General features: G+C 32.3%; 1 protein-coding gene across 2 annotated transcripts in view; it reads left to right on the top strand.

Moving 5' to 3' along the window:
* LOC106103280 (protein Wnt-7b) overlaps window positions 1–19,455 on the top strand; it is a 66,432-nt gene that overhangs the window by 20,160 nt on the left and 26,817 nt on the right. For both annotated transcript variants that reach the window (XM_013283002.1, XM_013283003.1), the window contains exon 2: window positions 4,652–4,848. In XM_013283002.1, the coding sequence (XP_013138456.1) occupies window positions 4,751–4,848 (98 nt within the window). In that variant the 5' untranslated portion in view covers window positions 4,652–4,750. The remainder of the gene's footprint in view (window positions 1–4,651; window positions 4,849–19,455) is intronic.

The following is a 19,455-nucleotide window of genomic DNA, read 5'->3' as shown; positions in this document are numbered from 1 at the left end:
GTGACAGTTTACTCAAACACGTGCGTACGCTTTAATTAAGAGTCAATTTTGGATAAAAACTATCTTTTTTTTACAGAAGTTGGGTATCATAATTGGTATAATTGTCTTTGCTATAATATACAAAATATGGTCATCGCAAAATACCGAGCCTCCACACATCCCTCGGTTAGATCCTGACGAATGGGGCCTAACTAAACAGTTGTATTGGCTGCGAAACAATTGACAATCGCACTACCATTACGTGACAGTTTACTCAAAGATGTGCGCACGCTTTAAGAGTCAATTTTGGATAAAAACTATCTTTTTTTTACAGAAGTTGGGTATCATAATTGGAATGATTGTCCTTGTTATAATATAACAAAACATGGTCATCGCAAAATACCGAGCCTCCACAAATCCTGACGAATGGTGGGGGCCTAACTAAACAGTTGTATTGGCTGCGAAACAATTGACAATCGCACAACCTTTGTGTGGTAGTTTATTCAAAGGCATCGTGTCAAATAGTGCTAGGTAATTGGGTGTTCGTTTGCCCCCTTCTAAACGTACTATAAAAAATGTATTTAAATTTTTTACATAACAACGACAGAAAGATGATTTGTTACCTCCTTTGTTTTTGTACAAATTCTTTGACAGTGGAAGCCTACTGTAAAATAGTGTTATTTAATGTTTAACATCATTTACGGATAGTTCGATTCTTTTTAATTTATTTCAAAAGTAAAGTATTTTATTAGTTTCCCGTTTTTCACGAAACACATTCGATACTTTAATAAATATAATTAATACCGGTATTAAACAGTTAATTTTAACGAGTTTCAATTTATTTACATACTAGCTGTTGCCCGCGACTCCGTTCATGTAATATTAAGATAAAAAAGTAGCCTGTAAGTTGCCCGTCTATGAAATGTCTATGAAAGTCCGATCGATGTTGGCCCAGCCGTTTCGGATAATAAAATAAATAAAAACTTAAATGCGATTTTCGTTATCAACAACGCAAATATACCATCTTCCCGAAATCTGGATTTCTTTGATACAACAGACACTCCGATTTTATTATATGTATAGAGTATAGATAATTAACCGGTATGTGTTACCATAGCTAAGATGATACGCATATCATATATTATTTTAATTACTTACAATTAATATTAATGTAAGTAATTAAATTAAAAATATAACCTTGTTTCTTTATTTCCAGTAGTTATTAGTCATTTTATATCAATACATTCTTATTGGCTGTTGCTGGCGACTTCGCCCGCGTGAATTTAAAAAAGTAATAAAACATAACCTATGTTACTAACTGATAATGTACATTTTCAATCCTCAAAGAATTTTTGAAATCGGCCTAGTAGTTTTTGGGTTATTTCAATATGTACAAAAATACAAATCCTCTGTATAATATTATTATAGCATAGTTTTAATACGTTTGTTTTATATTTCCCGTTTAAACAAAAAAAATTAATGCAATACTTAACAGGATATCATTTGCACTCGTGATTTTTTTTTTCTTTAATTCTAAATAAATTGAACATAAAATGACTGTGTATTATTTTATTAAAAGTCGTAGACAACAGTATTTTAAAATAAACAAAGTAATTTATGTTACCGAGTTGAAATGTCCATTTGTTAATATTAAGGCTGACCCCTTGTGGCTTTTAATGAAATGTAATTTTAAAGTTAAAAGGTGAAGCATGGTCGTACTTTAATATGTTTAGAGGTACTTTTAATTCATTATTTAAATCAAACTAATATTATAAATGCGAAAGTGTAGATGGATGGATGTTTGTTAGAGTTTGTAGCCTAAACGGCTAAACGGATCTGGATGAAATTTGGCATAAATGTAGAGCAGAGTATTGAATAACACATAGGCTACTTACTTTTGTTTTTTTAATACCACGCGGACGGAGTCGAAGGCGAAAGCTTGTTACCTATAGCTATATCACAATATTTAATAAAAATACATATTGAGTGCTTTAAGGATTGTACAATGTAAATCGATATGCAGTTGAAAATCTATACATATAATGAAATAGGAGTGTCTATTTGTAATATAAAAAGATATATTCCAGATTTCGGGAAGATGATGTATTTGCGTTGCAGATAACGGAAATCGCAAAAGATTTTTGACTGTCTGTCTGTCTGCAAGCCGCGTTTGTTCGTGTTTGTTATGGTTCTCGCGGCATACACTGGTTTTGTTTTTTATTTTCATATTTACTCGATAATTCTGCAACGGTTTAACATATATTATTGAATTTTGTTTTTCATAGTTCGTAATATTCCGCGAACAAAGTCACGGGCAACAGATAGTTAAGAATAAATGTAGAAAACTGGAAGAACACATAGACTGTTTGTTTTAAATACCACGTTGGCGAGATTTTGTATGGTAACAAACATATCACATAAATTCGATGGCCTAAAGATTCAATATTACTTTCCATGCGTTTACTTTAGACCTTTTCTATTCTGAGTGCCAATTTCGTTTCCTAGTTTCCATGTAAAATTAGATTTCCGCAGTCCTATTTACACAGCAGTTAACCTCTTTCGCTTACCGCTCCACTTTCTAAATATTATACTCTTTATTCGTAATAAGACCTAAAAGCAGTTAAACAATAAAATATTCTGTATATCTATTGTTAGGAACAAAATTAGTACCGTGCTATAGAATTGGCGCAACTCTAGATTATCGGCATAAACGTCACGTCCCTAGCTGACAGCTGTCAATGTCACTAGAAGTATGGATATTCTGGCGCGCATCGAGAGTCTGGCGAGAAGTATTGCTCTGAGTTTAAAGCGACAATATAATTTAAGTTGACATTATGGGACACATTTTTTAAAATAGAAAAGAATAAAACTTTAAAATTGTTCTAAGAAACGTTTAAAATGTTCTCAAAAAGAAATAATAAGAATTTCAAAGTCGTATCCGAACATAACATTAACTATTTCGAAAATTCTTGTAACCATACGAATATTTAGTCCACTGCACAGGTTTAACTGTACAGTTAAGACTGAAAATGTCACGGAAAATTTGACCTATCTCTTAAATGTTTTGCCTACACCTCAGATCTAACTGTACAGTTCTAATTTAAAGTTAAAATTATTATGCCTAAGTTTAGGAACCGCTGTCCGTAGTCTAAATATATTCAGATCACGCACAGTTCATCAAAATTTCTGACATATTTTAAATATATTACGTTTTTATTTCAAGCATGTATAAAAATGTTTTTGCAAATTTTATTCGAAATTCTTCAAGTGACGTGAATATCAAATGGTTATTTAAAATTATTGTCATAATAAAACGAAATATCATGTTTCAATGCGCTTTAGTTGGTTTTTATTACTTTTTTATTATTTAATAATTAATATAATTTTCATATTATTCCAGGATATCTCACACAAAGCCCACAGTTACTATAAAATTCCTTTCCTGTAACACGTATGTTATACTAGTTGTTGTTTACGACTTCGTCCCAGAATAATAAAAAATAACCCACGTTACTAAGTAGTAACATAACCTTTACTTGGTGAAACAATTTTTGAAATCAACCCAGTTTTTTTAGTTATTTCAATACATACAACGATTTTTTTCTTCTTTATAATACTGGTATTTTAAAGGGAACACGATGTCATGTATGTCTTTATACATGTTTGACTACAGTGTAAACTTACTTATACAATTGTCTCTATAATCATTCTGCGACATTTTTCACTCATTTTGTATAGTATTTTAATTATTCTGATGAACTGGGTCTTCGCAATACAGGCTGTGCCTAGTGCGAGGACCCTGGGTTAATTCTTTGTAACATGTTTATAGTTAATTTCGTGACACTAAAAAAGTTAAAAAACAAGAAAGTCTCAAATTGAAAAACATGTAACTAATTTAATACAAACAAAACAACAAATCCACGTGACATTTGAATACGACAGTCGTATATTATTAGTTTATTGTTAAATAATTAAATTTTACGACAGCCCGTCGCGTCATAATTTACAAAAGCAATACTATTGGGCTGAGTATTTGTAACGCAAATCGTGAGAGAGACATCAAATAAACTCATTTATAATATCACGATTTATAATTTATACTAAGTAGAGTTTTTAAAAGAGGATATGCGTAAGGGAATGATTTCAGTTATCCAAGTATGGAAGAGACTTACAACAGAATAGTGAAACGATTAAATAAGAGTCTGAATGGCCACGGTTAAACCCAAAATATCCAGTAAAATTTTAGCATCTGTCAGATTGTAAGCGGAGATTAAGCAGAGTTTAAAATTCTTTTTAATATTCCACGGTAAAATTAATAGAATCTTGCTATAACGACGGCAATCAACATCTGATGTTTCCGGTTGAAATTGGCCATCGAATCAGTCGTCATTATAGGATTAAATTCCCATAGAACAGATTGAACCTTAGACCGATCGAAATACTATTAACATATATAACATATATACATAAATATACTAGTTTTCACCCGCGACTCCGTCTGCTGGAAATAAAAAAATAAGTAGGCTCTGTGTTCTTCCAGCCTATGCTCTACATCTATGTCAAATTTGATACATATCTGTTCAGCCGTTTAGACGGCAACCTCTTACATCCATCTAAACTTACATTTATATTAGTATGATCTAGAAACATTAATGTATCTCCTTTGTTACAGATATCAGCAATGTGTGTGCACACAAACGGACGGACATAAATACAGTGTTGTGTTTAAAATGATAAAATACGTGAAAATAAATAATTAGGATGTGAAACCATGTTGGAATGCTTGCCCCGGTGGAGCGCGCTTGACATCGGAGAGAGGACGCGATTGTTTTTTGTTCTCCTGCCTCTCTTCTTGCTTCTGTGTGTACGGTGAGTGATCCAACTAGCTCCTCACGACTGTCAGCTGGAATTATAAATCAACGTTTACTCCCGAATATATCATAGCTTCTAAAAAGTCACATTAAGAACAAACTGATTTACGTATTGCCAATAGGTAGACAGATAGACAGACAAGATTATTGTAAACATTGGCTTTCATCAAAAAGCATCGATAGAAATAAAAACCTTAAAATAAACCTTTTTAAAATTAAGATAGTTTTGTTTTGTCACAGTTGAAGTCCACGATTAGACATCTTTGATCTAATCAAATTTTTGTGTTAAGGCATTTCAATCTTGTATTAAGGCATTTCAATCAAAACAATTTTGTCCTTATTTTATTTTTAAAATCATCAGTTACCAAAATCGATTTAATAAACCAATATCAAAAATCGAGAACAAATTACCATTAATAACATGAACTACCGAATTATTTCAAAGTCTAAATAAATTCCAAATCGTCGATCCCATACATCATGCCCACGAAATGAGAGCGTCGCAAAAAAAAACATAAAAAAAAGCAAAAAGGAATACCAACATCACCCTATAATTACGTACAATAAATCTGCAAACATCAAACTGATGGAGCAATTTTCAATAAAAAAGGAACTCAAATAAAGTCCCATCAAATTGGATGAATCATGAATAGAAATCAACTTGTTTGCGTACTATTTATAAAACGGACAAAACGCTTGTATCTTATATGGAGCTGGGAACGAGTGGCCCAATTATCCTCTTTTGAAGTTGTTATGGGTGCTTGTTAAATGTGTATACGATCGTATTACACGGCTTTTTGTACATCAATACGGTACCGGTTTCGATCTTTATTTGTACGCTTTTTTGTTGTTGGATTATATTTTTTGACAACAATATAACCTTAAAACTATTTGATACTACCTTTCGCCCGCGACTACGTAGTCATGGAATTAAAAAAAACAAAAGTGAGTATCCTATGTGTAAGCGTTCTTACAGACTGTCCTCCACATATAGATGTGGTATAGACCAAATTTCATTAAAATCCGTTCAGCCTATTAGGCTACAAACTCTAACAAACATCCATTCATCTAAACTTTCACATTTATAATATTAGTATGATTCCTGTGTAATATGGAGGAAAATTTATTATTTTTAAATAATAACTAAAAATTAAATATTAATTTTATTAAATTTTAAGGTTAGTTAAGAATGAATGTGGATGGCTACAAAGGTAGAGGAAGACCGAAGAAAGTATGGATGGATTGTGTGAAAGAGGATATGCTTAAAAAAGGAGTGGTTTCAGATACGACGGCTGATAGAGATGTATGGAAGAGTAGCACATACTGTGCCGACCCTCCGTAAGGGATAAGGGCAAGTTGATGATGAAATTTAAATTTCAACCGGTATTGTAATCAACACCGAAAGGAAAATTGTCTTATAACATGGATTTTTTATAAAACTTAATCAAATTCAAAGAAGCAATTTGATGAAAATCGAATTAATGCAAAAAGTTTTAAAAACACTTGTTTTATTGAAGAAGCGACCCAATCTCAAACGTTAATGACCCTTACATAATTTCCTGACACAATCTGGCAAGTCTGGACCTACCATTACTGTCGAACCTTTCAACAGGATAGTGTGAAATCACCTTTATAAATATTATTGAAATTTAAACCTTAGCTCTACAGTGCAAGGTTTATTTTGCTACAAACACTTTTACTTTCTGACAGGCCATTATTTCCATTTCCGAAGTAAAATCTCCGCCCCTTAACTGATGTCTTCAAATGCATTTTATATTAACCTTAAAGTTTGCGTTAACATTCAAATAGTTTTGGTACGCTTTTATAACGTTAACGTAAACCAGAATACGGATGTCACACAAATGCGTTCAACACAATTGGATAATTTTTTTGTGCGTATATACGGTTACAAAACGTTCGTCCGTTTTACCATACATCAAATTGATGCATTGGTATATATAAAAGTATATTACAAAGAGTATAGATTTTTATAATTGCGTTTTTATATATATCTAACTAGCTGTCGCTTGCGATTTTGTCCGTGTGAATTAAAAAAATAATAAATAACAAAAATGTAGGTTTTATGACTGGTAACGTAGCTTTTTAATGGTGAAAGAATTTTTGAATTTTGCCCAGAAGTTTTTGAGTTATTTCAATACATACAAAAAAATCTTTCCTCTTTATAATATTAGCATAGATAGCCTCAAAAACTAATTACTGAATAGGTATCAATAATTTTTTTGGTATAAGAAAACTAAATCGTCAGTTACAAATTATAAAATTTAATTGAAACTTACTTCATGTAAACTAACATTAAAACATTATGCAACATTAAAAAATTCTAAAAGCATTTTTGGTTTAACCAAAATATGTTCCTAGAACCAATTATAATAAATTTGTCGGCCGACGAAACAAAGACCAGGGAAGGAATTCTAATGATTTCAGATTCTCTAAATATTCGCCAATTTATGATCAAGGCCTACCTTCTAGGAATCTCGGGTCTTTTATTTTTAAATACTCATTATGTTTTTTAAATAAAATAGTGTCTATACTTAGTTAAGTATTTGACTTTCATATTTCTTTATTGCATCGAATCTTAACGAAAACAAATGTTTTTCAATAATGAGGTATTATTATCTATAGTCTAGTATTATAAAGAGGAAAGATTTTTATATGTATTTGATTCACGTAAAAACTAGTAAACCGATTTAAAAAAAATCTTCGTAATTTATCTAAGTAACATAGGTTACTTTTATGTTTTACTTTCACGCAAACGAAGTCGCGAGCAACAGCTAGTCTTGAATAAAAACAGTAATTATTTAACTTTATTTTTTTTATTATTATTAATAAATGAATTAATAACATCATCATAAACATGCCCTTTTCTTTACGTAGTGTGTGCACATTATGTACTCTTCCATACTCTATCAGCCGTCGTATCTGAATTCATTCCCTTCTTAAGCATATCCTCTTTCACACAATACATGCTTTCTTCAGTCTTTTTCTATTACAGTAAACTAGCATTCGACCGCGAAACCGCGCAGAATTAAAAGCAATTTAACTAGTAACCTATGTGTTCTTCCAGGCTACTACATGTATGCCAAACTTTATAGATTAAACGATTGGGCTGTAAACTCTAACAAACATCCATCCATCTTAACTTTCGCATTTATAATTTCAGTAAGATTTATGGCTGTATTTGTTGTATAAGGTCTAGATTTTCTCCTTTATACTATCTATAGTCTAAATCCCAATGCATGAAACGAGTCAGTACTAAACTATGTTATTTACGGCATAGACATTGTTTACATGACCTAGAAACCTGGCTAGACACAATACTTATGCAATATGCGAATTGTTAGTATTGAAAGGGAGTGCTCTTGTCAACGCCCACAGCGACATCTATCGCTTGTCAGAAAACAACAATACATTAAACAATCTATACTATCTATACTAAAATAATAAAGCGTAAACACACATTACTTTGTGGCGTAGGATGTCAGCAATCGCAGTATGTTTTTGAAATATTCGTTCTTTAATAAAAAGCCCTACTCTTACGACAAGCTTTATGTTATATGTTTTCACGCTATAAAACTTAGTGGATAAATAAGTTGGAAAAAAACCCTCATATGGAAAAGGAATCATAAAGTACAAGCTACCAACATCAAGGAAGCGAAGTTGCCATGGTTTGTCATCATGTCATGTTATTTTGACATTTGCAATTGATAATTTGACAAATTATCAATTGCAATTTAGTTCACCATCATCATCATCACCAGCTCACTATATGTCCCCACCGAGGGGCTCGGAGTCTACCCTAATACTAGGTGACTAGGCCTTAGTCAACCACGCTGGCCAAGTGCGGGTTGGTTGACTTCACACATATCTTTGAATTTCTTCGCCGATATGTGCAGGTTGCATGACGATGTTTTCCTTCACCGTAAGAACGTCGGGTAAATTATGTACATATGAAAATTCGAAAAATCGAAAATCACATTGGTACATGGTGGGATTCGAACCCAAGACCTTGTAGATTACAAGTCAAGTGTTCAAACCACTGAGACACTGCACAACTAAAAATCCAGTAGTGTAACCTCATAGGAATCAAAGGGCGACTTAACAGCTGTGCAATAATTTTTCTTCGAGGTTTAGACTAAGCGCCATCTGCGCTCGGCCACCTCTAACCCGGTGAATCTGTAAATGCCTATTCATGGCAAACAGTGGCAATTCAGTCACAAAAAAATCTACCTTTTATTAGAGTTACTTTCGCTGTTTAAACAAGTTAAGCTTGTACTAGCTGAGGCGCAACAAAGGAAAGTGTTGCGTATGAACAAATAAACCTATTTTCAAACCTATTCAACCACTTACTACCAAGTTAACATGTAACAAGAATACTTTGTACACTTTTTACAGTGGTAGAGCCCGCTTTAACATCTTCGCACGAATGGCCGGCTCGCCTGGTGTAATACCACGACCACACAGAAGACAGGCGTGAAGTGGAAGCAATTCCGCGTACAGTCTGATGAGTGTGGTGCCGGAGGCCTAATTTAGTCCCTTTTCCTTTCCACACTTTTCTTAAGAGGAAAGTATGGAAAGGAAAAGTGGATTTGACGGCGAAGGAGACGCATAGGAAGAGGAAATGTCCTCTCTATGCGCGTCTTCTCCTCCGTCAATCAAGGGTCGGCAACGCATCTGCAATTGCGGATGTTTATAGGCAGCGGTCGCTTTCCATTTCGGTGGATTCAGGTGGCTGCTTGCTCGTTTGCCACCTTATATTATAAAAAAAGAAAAAAAAACTTACACGACGAACTCTACACATGTTTATGAATAAATCGTAGTTGAAAATTACATCTATAGTCTCCTAAATTTACTGTGGAATAATGGACATAGATTCTGTTATAATATACACAATCTTGTCTCGTTTAGTCTTCCAGCTTGCTAATCTGTACTATCATTATAAAGAGGAAAGATTTGTATTTTTGTATGTATTGAAATAACACAAAAACTATTGGACCGATATCAAAAATTCTTATACCATTAAAAAGCTACGTTATCAATGGGTAACACAGGATGTATTGTTTATTCTTTTTTATTTCACGGGGACGAAGTCGCGTGCCGCAACTAGTAACTATATAAATGCGTTAAATGAAGGTTTGTTTGTTAGATTTTGTAGCCTTAACTGCAACGGGCCTTGATGAAATTTGGCATAGATGCAGATAGTCTAGAAGAAGTTGTAGTCTACCTTTTTTTCTTTAATTTCACGCAGACAGAATCGCGGGTGAATGCTAGTGATACATTATTATACGAAACATAAGATAACTACAGATTGACAAGGTTATTTTAGCAATTATAAGCTATTTTAATTTCACTATCATCTAGCCAGTTATTTAAAACCTTTTATAAATAAAAACAAAAGTCTCTTATTAAAAACAAATTTATTTGCTCACTTCGTTAGTCTTACGCAATCTCATATAATGAAAGGACAAAATAATCAAAAACAAATGCATTTACACCCGCCCTACATAGTGGTTAAAGACAGTAAATTTTAAATTAACTCCTTTTCTAACCTAAAGGGCTTCACTAACAAGTTTCACGCACTATAAAGATTGGTTCATTTAAATTTTTAACACTTTGAACGCGTTTAATTTATTTTTAAATGCATCGTAAAACTTCAAATGGTTGCCTGTATTGTGTTTTTCGTTCGTTGAAATGATTCAAAATATTCCATCTCTGGTTATTATAAGATCATAAACGTTTAAAGGATTTCATGAATAATTTATAGTGGAATATTTCACAAAGATCTTCCTTAGATGAAGATCACAGAGTAGTTAATGTGGGGTTGTTAACCTGATAGGCTACGCAATTTTTCTACTTTTTTATCAGATTTTAAAATTTTCCCATTCGTGTGTGAATAGTTGTATGACGCCAGTGTCGCGTGCGAAAGCTAGTATTAAAATAAAGCTTTAAAATAAAAATTGAAACATATTTATTTTAACAAAACAATTGATGTTTGTCCCTGACCATTTCATTACGTCAATGTTACCAACCACAAAAACATTAGTATGTAAAAGATTTAAATTATTACGTATCTCCTACACTTTAACAACGCACGCACATCTTTGACTAAACTATCGCACAACTGTTCAGTCGCCCTTTGATTCCTATGTGCTTATATGGAGGTGCGCACGCCCGATTTTTAGTTGAATTGGCTGAGAAACAATCGACAATCGCACATTGTGCGACAGTTTAGTCAAAGGTGTTCGCCAGCTCTAAAACGTATAATCAAAGAAAAAAAAATTAGATGATATCGTATAATTGAGACATACGTTAAGGAATTACAGATGTAATCCGACTTTAAGGAAGCGTTTAAAAAGATTATCAGGAACCGAAATCAGATAACGTCGAACATAAATAACGCGTACATCGAAATTGTAGCTACAATGCAGTCAAAGAATTAAATTCCCTACCCATTTATATCGAAAATCAAACTGTCATTAAAAGAGCTATTACACCAACGTATTCGTTGCTATGGAACTTTTCGAACTAATATTATTATAAGCGAGAAGTAACATTTCAACCAAATGGGTAGGAAATAAATGACCTCGACTGTGCTTCTATTCCCTAACGGTGTTTCGTGAAAAGGGTTCTGGCTTTTATAGATTGAATATAAGAGGATTGACAGGAGAAAGTTTTTCGACAGTGAATGACAGTGGTAGAGGTCATGAAGAAACTTGGTACATAAAAAAAAAGAATTGAAAATATCTTTCTTTTGAAGGCGATTTAAAAATATTTTTTATAATAACCATAATAGACAAGTAATGTGTAAATTGGAATCATTTTAGCATTTATAATATTAGTAAGATGTAATTAAACTAATATCGATATATTATGCAAATTCGTGATTTAACAACACTATTGCATTTAGCACACTAGCGCTCTGGCATTTATTATCCGATTGTTTGTACTAAATCGTGTGACTTCTGTAAGATCATAAACTATTTAGTTTATTTAATTAACTGAGGTGTATTGACAGTTCAAATAGTGATGTGCCTTGAAAAGTTGTAATTTTATCGATAAAATTGCAATGTGATCAAATTTGTGACGTACAAAATTGATTATAAGTATTAATATTCTGAATTTTTATCTACGAATTAGAGACTAGTGCAAAGCATGACCAAAATGAAGTTGCTATATATCTGTCTGTAAACTTTAATTGAAAGTAGTTTATATTATTCATAATATTTATTTCTATTTACTACCTTATTATCATATTTCAACGCCAAGGGACTTTCTATATCATGCTATGGGAGTAGTGATAGCAAATTAAGTTATTACGTACGCATGTTTTAATCCATGTATATTATCTTCCCCCATCACTAAGCATTATGTTTGCACTTCACACCATTATAAGCGGTATTCAAACGCTACCGACTTGCGACATTAATTGCAACTAATAACGCCGATGATAGAATCAGGAACGCCTTCAATGTAAATGTTTGCAAATCCTAATTAGTTAGACGATAAATATCGACAGCTAGTTTATCGATATATCGACATATCGATAACTTAATGTTGTCGAACATCTATATTTATTTACATGCTAATATTATAAAGTGAAATTCAAGAACTACTGGGCCGTTTTTAATAATTATTTTAATATTAAAAAAACAATACTAAGTAACATAGGCTATATTTTTTAATTTCACGAGGTTGAAGTCGCGAGCAATAGCTAGTCTGTACTAATATTATAAAGATAAATAATTCGTATCTTTGTTTTGAAATAACTTAAAAACTACTGGGCCAATTTTAAAAATACTTTCATCACTGAGTAACACAGGTTATATTTTTTTTTTAACTCTACGTGGACAAATTCGCAAACAATAGTTATTTATGTATAAATATATCGATATTTTATGCACAATTTTCCTTTCCCTTTCTTGTATCTGTTAATGCATTTTTAAGTTAAAAACCTACAGAATACAGGAACTCTATCAAACAATGTTAACCAGGTGAACATTTTCTCTGACAACGTTAATGAGACCACTGTACAAGGCACCTAGACCGTGACCGATTGTCCTCAGTCTGTCCATCCGGCGTGACTTTGGTAATACCTACTCTATTATGTATCCAGTTACGTAGAGATTTTTATACATTACCAATCTATCGTATGACAATGATCTAGTTGCTATTTTATGATCCATGACATTGGGATGCTTTTAATCTATACTATTATAATAAAGCGTAAACACACACTTCTTTGTTGCCCAAGATGTCAGCAATTACAGCATATTTTTTAAAAAATCCTTTTTTAATAAAAAGCCCCACATTTACGTCATGCTTTGGGCTATATATTTTCACGCCATTAAACTTAGAGGGTAAATATTTTGGATAAAAACCCTAATGTGGGAAAGAGACCATAAGTTGCTGCCAACATCAAGGAAGCAAGGTCGCCATGGTTTGTCATCATGTCATGTCATTTTGACATTTGCAATTGATAATTTGACACATGTAAACAATAAAATTATCAGAATTTTATGCGGATGAAGTCGCACTGGAACAGCTAGTTCCTATATATTTTGACACGTTGTCGATTCTACAAGCGACATCGCTAATCAAAGTCACTTTGTTTAGAGGGCTCGTTAGACTAACTTGAAGAAAAACTACGGTTGTTAATGATGTAGTTTTGTATAAATAAATAAATAATGATGTAAAGAGTCAATTTAATCGACATTTTTGACTAAAATCAATGCTTAAACAATTGTTATAATCTGAAAATGTCGAGTAAAGTAAATAAATAAATTGATTTACCGAAAAATAGGCAATCCTATCTACAGGGCTACATCCATAGTGAACTAATGCCTTACATAAATAAAAATATAGTTCCTGTACCCGATCAAGTCATTACATCAGTAATTGGTATAAGATGGTACGGAGATTTGGTACAAAAAACATGTCATTAGACTTAATATACGGTACGTAATTTGTAGGCTATTACGCGTACTCTTCGAACGGCATAAATCACTATGAGGTAATTTTAATGAGACCGATTATCCCAATATATTGGTCTAGAATGGGGTGACCATGAGGTAAAATAATACTATGATTGTCTTTGTGTGTTTAACTATATAGAAGTGCACTTTAAAAACAATGTATCTTTATAAACCATATTACAGATATTTTGGTTATAAATTACGCACTTTAAATAACAAATAAATTGTTTAACTGTCGAAAAGTTTAATGATTTCATCAACACTAGTTTAAAGTTTGCTTTCCTGTGTCCTTTTAAAACTTTAATGTATGGTAAACCTATTGCAGTAGGATATATCGGTCCAATGATAATATATAGAGCTCCAGACCTCCACATTCCTGGCGGCGGAGTTACGTAATATTTTAACGGGAAATATGGGATAGTAGGGTCACCACGAAAGTTTAATAAAGATGTCATATTATTATTGAAATGTTATGGCTGTTGATGTTTATTTATTTAATACTTTTGCACTAAAACTTCAATACAGATACTTTAAAGCAAAGACAATAATTGCCCAAGTTCGGCCTTATTTCTAAAGGCATTTTCTTACAGTCAACCCAGTGAGACAGGAGAGGCTAAAAAAAACAAGGGTATTTAATACTAACTATGAAAGCTAGTATAAGTTAGTAAAAATACCTGGTAACCCTACACCTTTTTTTCGATTTTAAAGACCACCAGTTCAGATCCAGACAAACCTTTGTTCGTTCTAATATATTGATATTATTTTATTTGAATTTCTCCTCTGATACTGATTTATCGTTTGATTCGAATGTCTTTTGTTTGTTTTTGATCGAAAACTTAGGGAAAAGTGTAAATATGAATGTGATTAAACACGTATAATTAGAGTTTTTTGTTTTCTTTTGCTGTAGGAAAATCACAACATAGTCATTTAATTGCCATCTCATTTTATTCCTTTTATTTGCTTTGAAAAAATATAGTTAGTTTAACTTCAAGACTATCTCACTGTCACACTCATCACATCGTTCTCAAAGCTAACTTTCGTAGTAGATTTAATATGAGAAAACTACACTATTGCTAGGTTGCAGTAGATTCCATTTATTTTATCATTACCTAATGATTAATTAGTGATAGTTTAAACTAAAATTCAACGGAGTGAAATCAAGTAACGTAGTTCGGAAACGCATTTCAAGAATTATAGAACACTAACGGATGATTAAATAAAGCTGGGAAACTGGCCATAAGATAATGAAATAACTGTTTAAATGGTCGGCTGTCGACTGTATTTAATGCTTCAATTAAATCAACACTGATGTCTTCTTTTCTTTCATCTTCCAAGATTTTTAATCTCTCTAAGAGCAGGTACACCTTTGCCTAAACAATCGCATAACTGTAGGTCGATTGTCGATTGTTTTGCAGCCAATTCAACTGTTTAGTTGCACTAAAAATCGAGCGATACCTTTGCCTAAGCAATCGCACAACTGTTGTGCGATTGTCTATTGTTTTGCAGCCAATTCAACTGTTTAGTTGCACTAGAAACCGAGCGATACCTTTGCCTAAGCAATCGCACAACTGTTGTGCGATTGTCTATTGTTTTGTAGCTAATTCAACTGTTTAGTTGCACTAAAAATTGAGTAGTGTGCACACCTTCATATTAGCTCATATGAATCAAAGCGAGGTGAAATAGTTATGCGATAGTTTGGTTTCAGGTGTCTGCACGCTCGTTCATTGCAATTAAAATTTCGTCATTAAAACGTAAAATTAATTTGTCATACGTCAATATATCGTTATAAGGAATAAGATAAATTACTACGATTGGTAATAGATTTATGATTTATAGTTTGCCTGACTCGGCTCATTACAAGCCGTCTTCAAATTAGGTCAACTTTCATTAGACCAAGGACCCCCTAAGGAAACGGTTTTTAATTCTGTTTATGGTTTCGATAGGCTTTATGTTATTGATAGGTTTTTATTGTTTCTGACTTTTACATTATTTTTTTCTTGATATTTCTGTAATTTTAATACGTGGTTTTGATGTAATCAGTTTGTTAATCGAAGTGAAAACATTGTACTTTTAAAAGAAATTGCATGGATGTGAAGTTGGCCAGCTATTTTTTTTCTATCAACCAATATGGTAACCACTAGTTAAAATAATGTGTAAAAATGTTTAATTAAACACAGAAATTTTTTAAAAAATTTAAAGTGAATTTAAAAACATTAAATCCAAAGACAATAAAGAATTAAATCCTTATCTAATTACATTAGAGGGAATACACAAAACATAGTTTTCTATTAGCTTTGTGTGTATATTGTTAGCTTTAAGATATTGAAACCGTTGAAGCATCTATAAAATTTTAACGATCCTTGTGACACACGGTCACGAAGTTTAACAAACTGATAAATTGTTAGGAATTTTCTATTTCATTAATCTATTTTTTTATTTTAAATGAGAAAAAGATAAGATTCTGTATAGAAAATATGTAAAGAAGAATAAGTTTTTATGCAATGTTTAATAAATTAAAATACTAATCTTTGCAATAATCTACAGAAAATAACAGTTTTTACAAATACAGACTACAAGTAACACTTATCTGTACTAGTTATTAATATAAAGATGAAAGAGGTTTGTATTTTATTATTATTGATATAATTCGAAAACTTCTGGGCCGATTTCAAAAATTCTTACACTATTAAAAAGCTACGTTGTCGCTGAGTAACATTGACTACTTTTCAGGTGTACGAAGTCGCGTGCAACAGCCAGACATCTTATAAATATGTACAGTTAATTAGTTTTATTACTAAGTAGCTGGTACTCGAGACTTCGCCCGTGTAAAATTAATAAACAATAAAAATACATAGCCTATGTTACTCTCAGATAAATTATCTTTCTAATGGTCAAAGAATTTTAGAAAACGGCCCAGTAGTTTTTACGTAAATTGAATACATACAAAAATTCAAAATTACAAATCTATCCTCTTTATAATATTAGAATAGATATAGACTATACGTGTATTTTTGTTCGTCAATCTTCACAGCAGTGTGTCACACTAAAAGATGTTACCTATAAAACAAATCGAGCGTTCTGTTAATCTGTATCGCGGGTGGTTTACGACGGGGAGACATCTTTGTCGGGTCTCAAGTGATTCATTGTCGATGAGACCCGAAACGAAATTCCTAGACGATGTTACATTCTTTTTTTAAGGATAACGATGATATTATATGTTAATAAATGTTAAATTTCTAAGCAAAAAATCTAACAGTAGCCTTAACGGAAGAAATAGATTGAATTTTATTTTTATATAAAAACTAGCTGTTCCCGTGAGATTTAATCAGCATAAAATTATTTTATTGTTTACATGTGTCAAATTGTCAATTGCAAATGTCAACATGACATGACATGACAAAACTTGGCAATCATGCTTTCTTGATGTTGGCAGCAACTTATGGTCTCTTTCCCACATCAGGGTTTTTATCCAAAATATTTAACCCCTAAGTTTAATGGCCTGAAAAAATACAGCCTAAAGCGTGATGTAAGTGTAGGGCTTTTTATTAAAAAAAGTTATTCAAAAATATGCTGTGATTGCTGACATCTTAGGCAACAAGAAAGTGTGTGTTTACGCTTTATTATAATAGTATAGATGGAATCTGTAAATAACATATTTGTATAGCTTTGTGTGGTGCTAAGACGCTAGACAGAGGGCGCTAAAGTAACTGAATAAAAATCTCGTATGGCTGTTTATTCTCCTCAAAGCATGGTAAAAATAGGCACCGTAGAAATGACTCATACTTTAAAAGTCACCAAGTGAGTCAATAGAACTAAAAAACCCTTTTTGTGGGTGGAATCAACTTTCCGCTTGAAAAATAAATAATTAAGGAATAGAGTCGGACTATTATCAATATGAATTACGAATAAACTCACGTTTATCTAATACTCATAAAAAAAATTACGTACTATTACCTACTTCCTGAGTAAATTCCGTCTTGCATGTTATTTAGTTTTAAGTACGTTTTATAGCCATTCTGTACAATCTAATCTTTTAATAATTTTATAGCATATTTGAGTTCAACGTTTTATTGATATAAGATTAAACGGATTATAAAAGTTCAGATTTTTTAATCCGGATTTCCGTTTTACGTTTGTACATAGACAGGCAATAAGTCCTGATTTTTAGGACTATTTGATTGTCACCATTTAAAAAAAACTTGTTGAACCATCTAGTCCAAACTAGGGTGGCGTCTTTTGCGATGTATCACCATGCCCCTGCACCACATACCACAATGAAACATATAAAAAAAGGGCATTATTAATCAGAACAAGTATGAAAATATTTTAATTAAATAAAGAACAAAATCAAAACTATATGTGTTGGTGGGTAATAGTAATGAGTAGTTAATTTTAACGCTGACGAAATCACTATAAAAATAAACCGTTTGAGTCGAAGCTGACATTTTCAAACGACCTGTCTAACGAAAGTTTAGATGGATGGATGAATGAATGTGTGTTAGAGTTTGTAGCCTAAACGGCTGAACGGATTTCGATGAAATTTGGTATTGATGTAGAGGGTAGTTTGGAAGAACACATGGGCTACTCACTTTTGTTTTTTTTTTTATTACACGAGGACGGAGTCGCGAGCAAAAACTAGTTTTTTTCAGAACGGGTACAGCTAGTTTATGATAAAAATTAAATGTTTGTAGAAGTTATAAATCTTACACTTTTTTAATTGAGTCAGAACAGATCGAGTCCAGTTTCTCGGAAACATGAACTATAAACTTTAACATTCAATTACTATGATAAATGTTCGCGGACAGTTTTAATTATAGTTTATATCTAATTCTAATTATAAAATACGGCAAAGCGTTAAGTACATAAATTATATTAATTTATCACAAACTGTACCACCGATGGTTGAAATATTTACTTCATTTATCTTGATATCGAGTTCAGACACACCTTAATTGAAATGTGAGTTATTCATTTAACAGTGGTAGAGCCCGCTTTAACATCTTCGCACAAATGGGCCGGCACGCCCGGTGTAATACCACAACCACACAGAAAACAGGCGTGACGTGGAAGCAATTCCGCGTTTCGTCTGATGAGTGTGGTGCCGGAGGCGTAACTTTAGTCTCTATTCCTTCCCAATCTTCTTTTTATATGAAACGAATGGGAAGGGAAAGTATAGTCGCGGAGGAAGGGGGAATATCCTCTTCAAGTGCGTCTCCTACTCCGTCAATGAAAGGTAGGCAACGCATCTGCAATTGCGGATGTTTATGAGCAGCGATCGCTTTCCATATCGATGGATTCAGGTGGCCGCTTGCTCGCTTGTCAACTTACTTTATGAAAAAAAAAATCAAAATTAGTTATTAAATTTATTTCGATAAAAAGTGTTAATTACTTAAAAGAGAAATTTAGAAAATAAAGATGATAACTTAATAAGTTATAAAAAACAGCATTTTCGTAGTAGAAAACTTTGTCGTAACATCCATTACCTAGTTTAAAAAATAGCATTTTATAATAAAACAAGCAAACCATAAAGTAACTAAGAAAATACGCGTGGAAAGAAAACAATGTCGTAAATATAATTTATCTTGTACGGGTATGTAAAATCAAAATAAATTCAC

Source organism: Papilio polytes, unplaced genomic scaffold, assembly GCF_000836215.1.
Source record: "Papilio polytes unplaced genomic scaffold, Ppol_1.0 DF823835.1, whole genome shotgun sequence".
In the NCBI taxonomy this organism is placed as follows: Eukaryota; Metazoa; Arthropoda; class Insecta; order Lepidoptera; family Papilionidae; genus Papilio; species Papilio polytes.
This window is presented reverse-complemented; position numbering and strand designations above follow the sequence as displayed.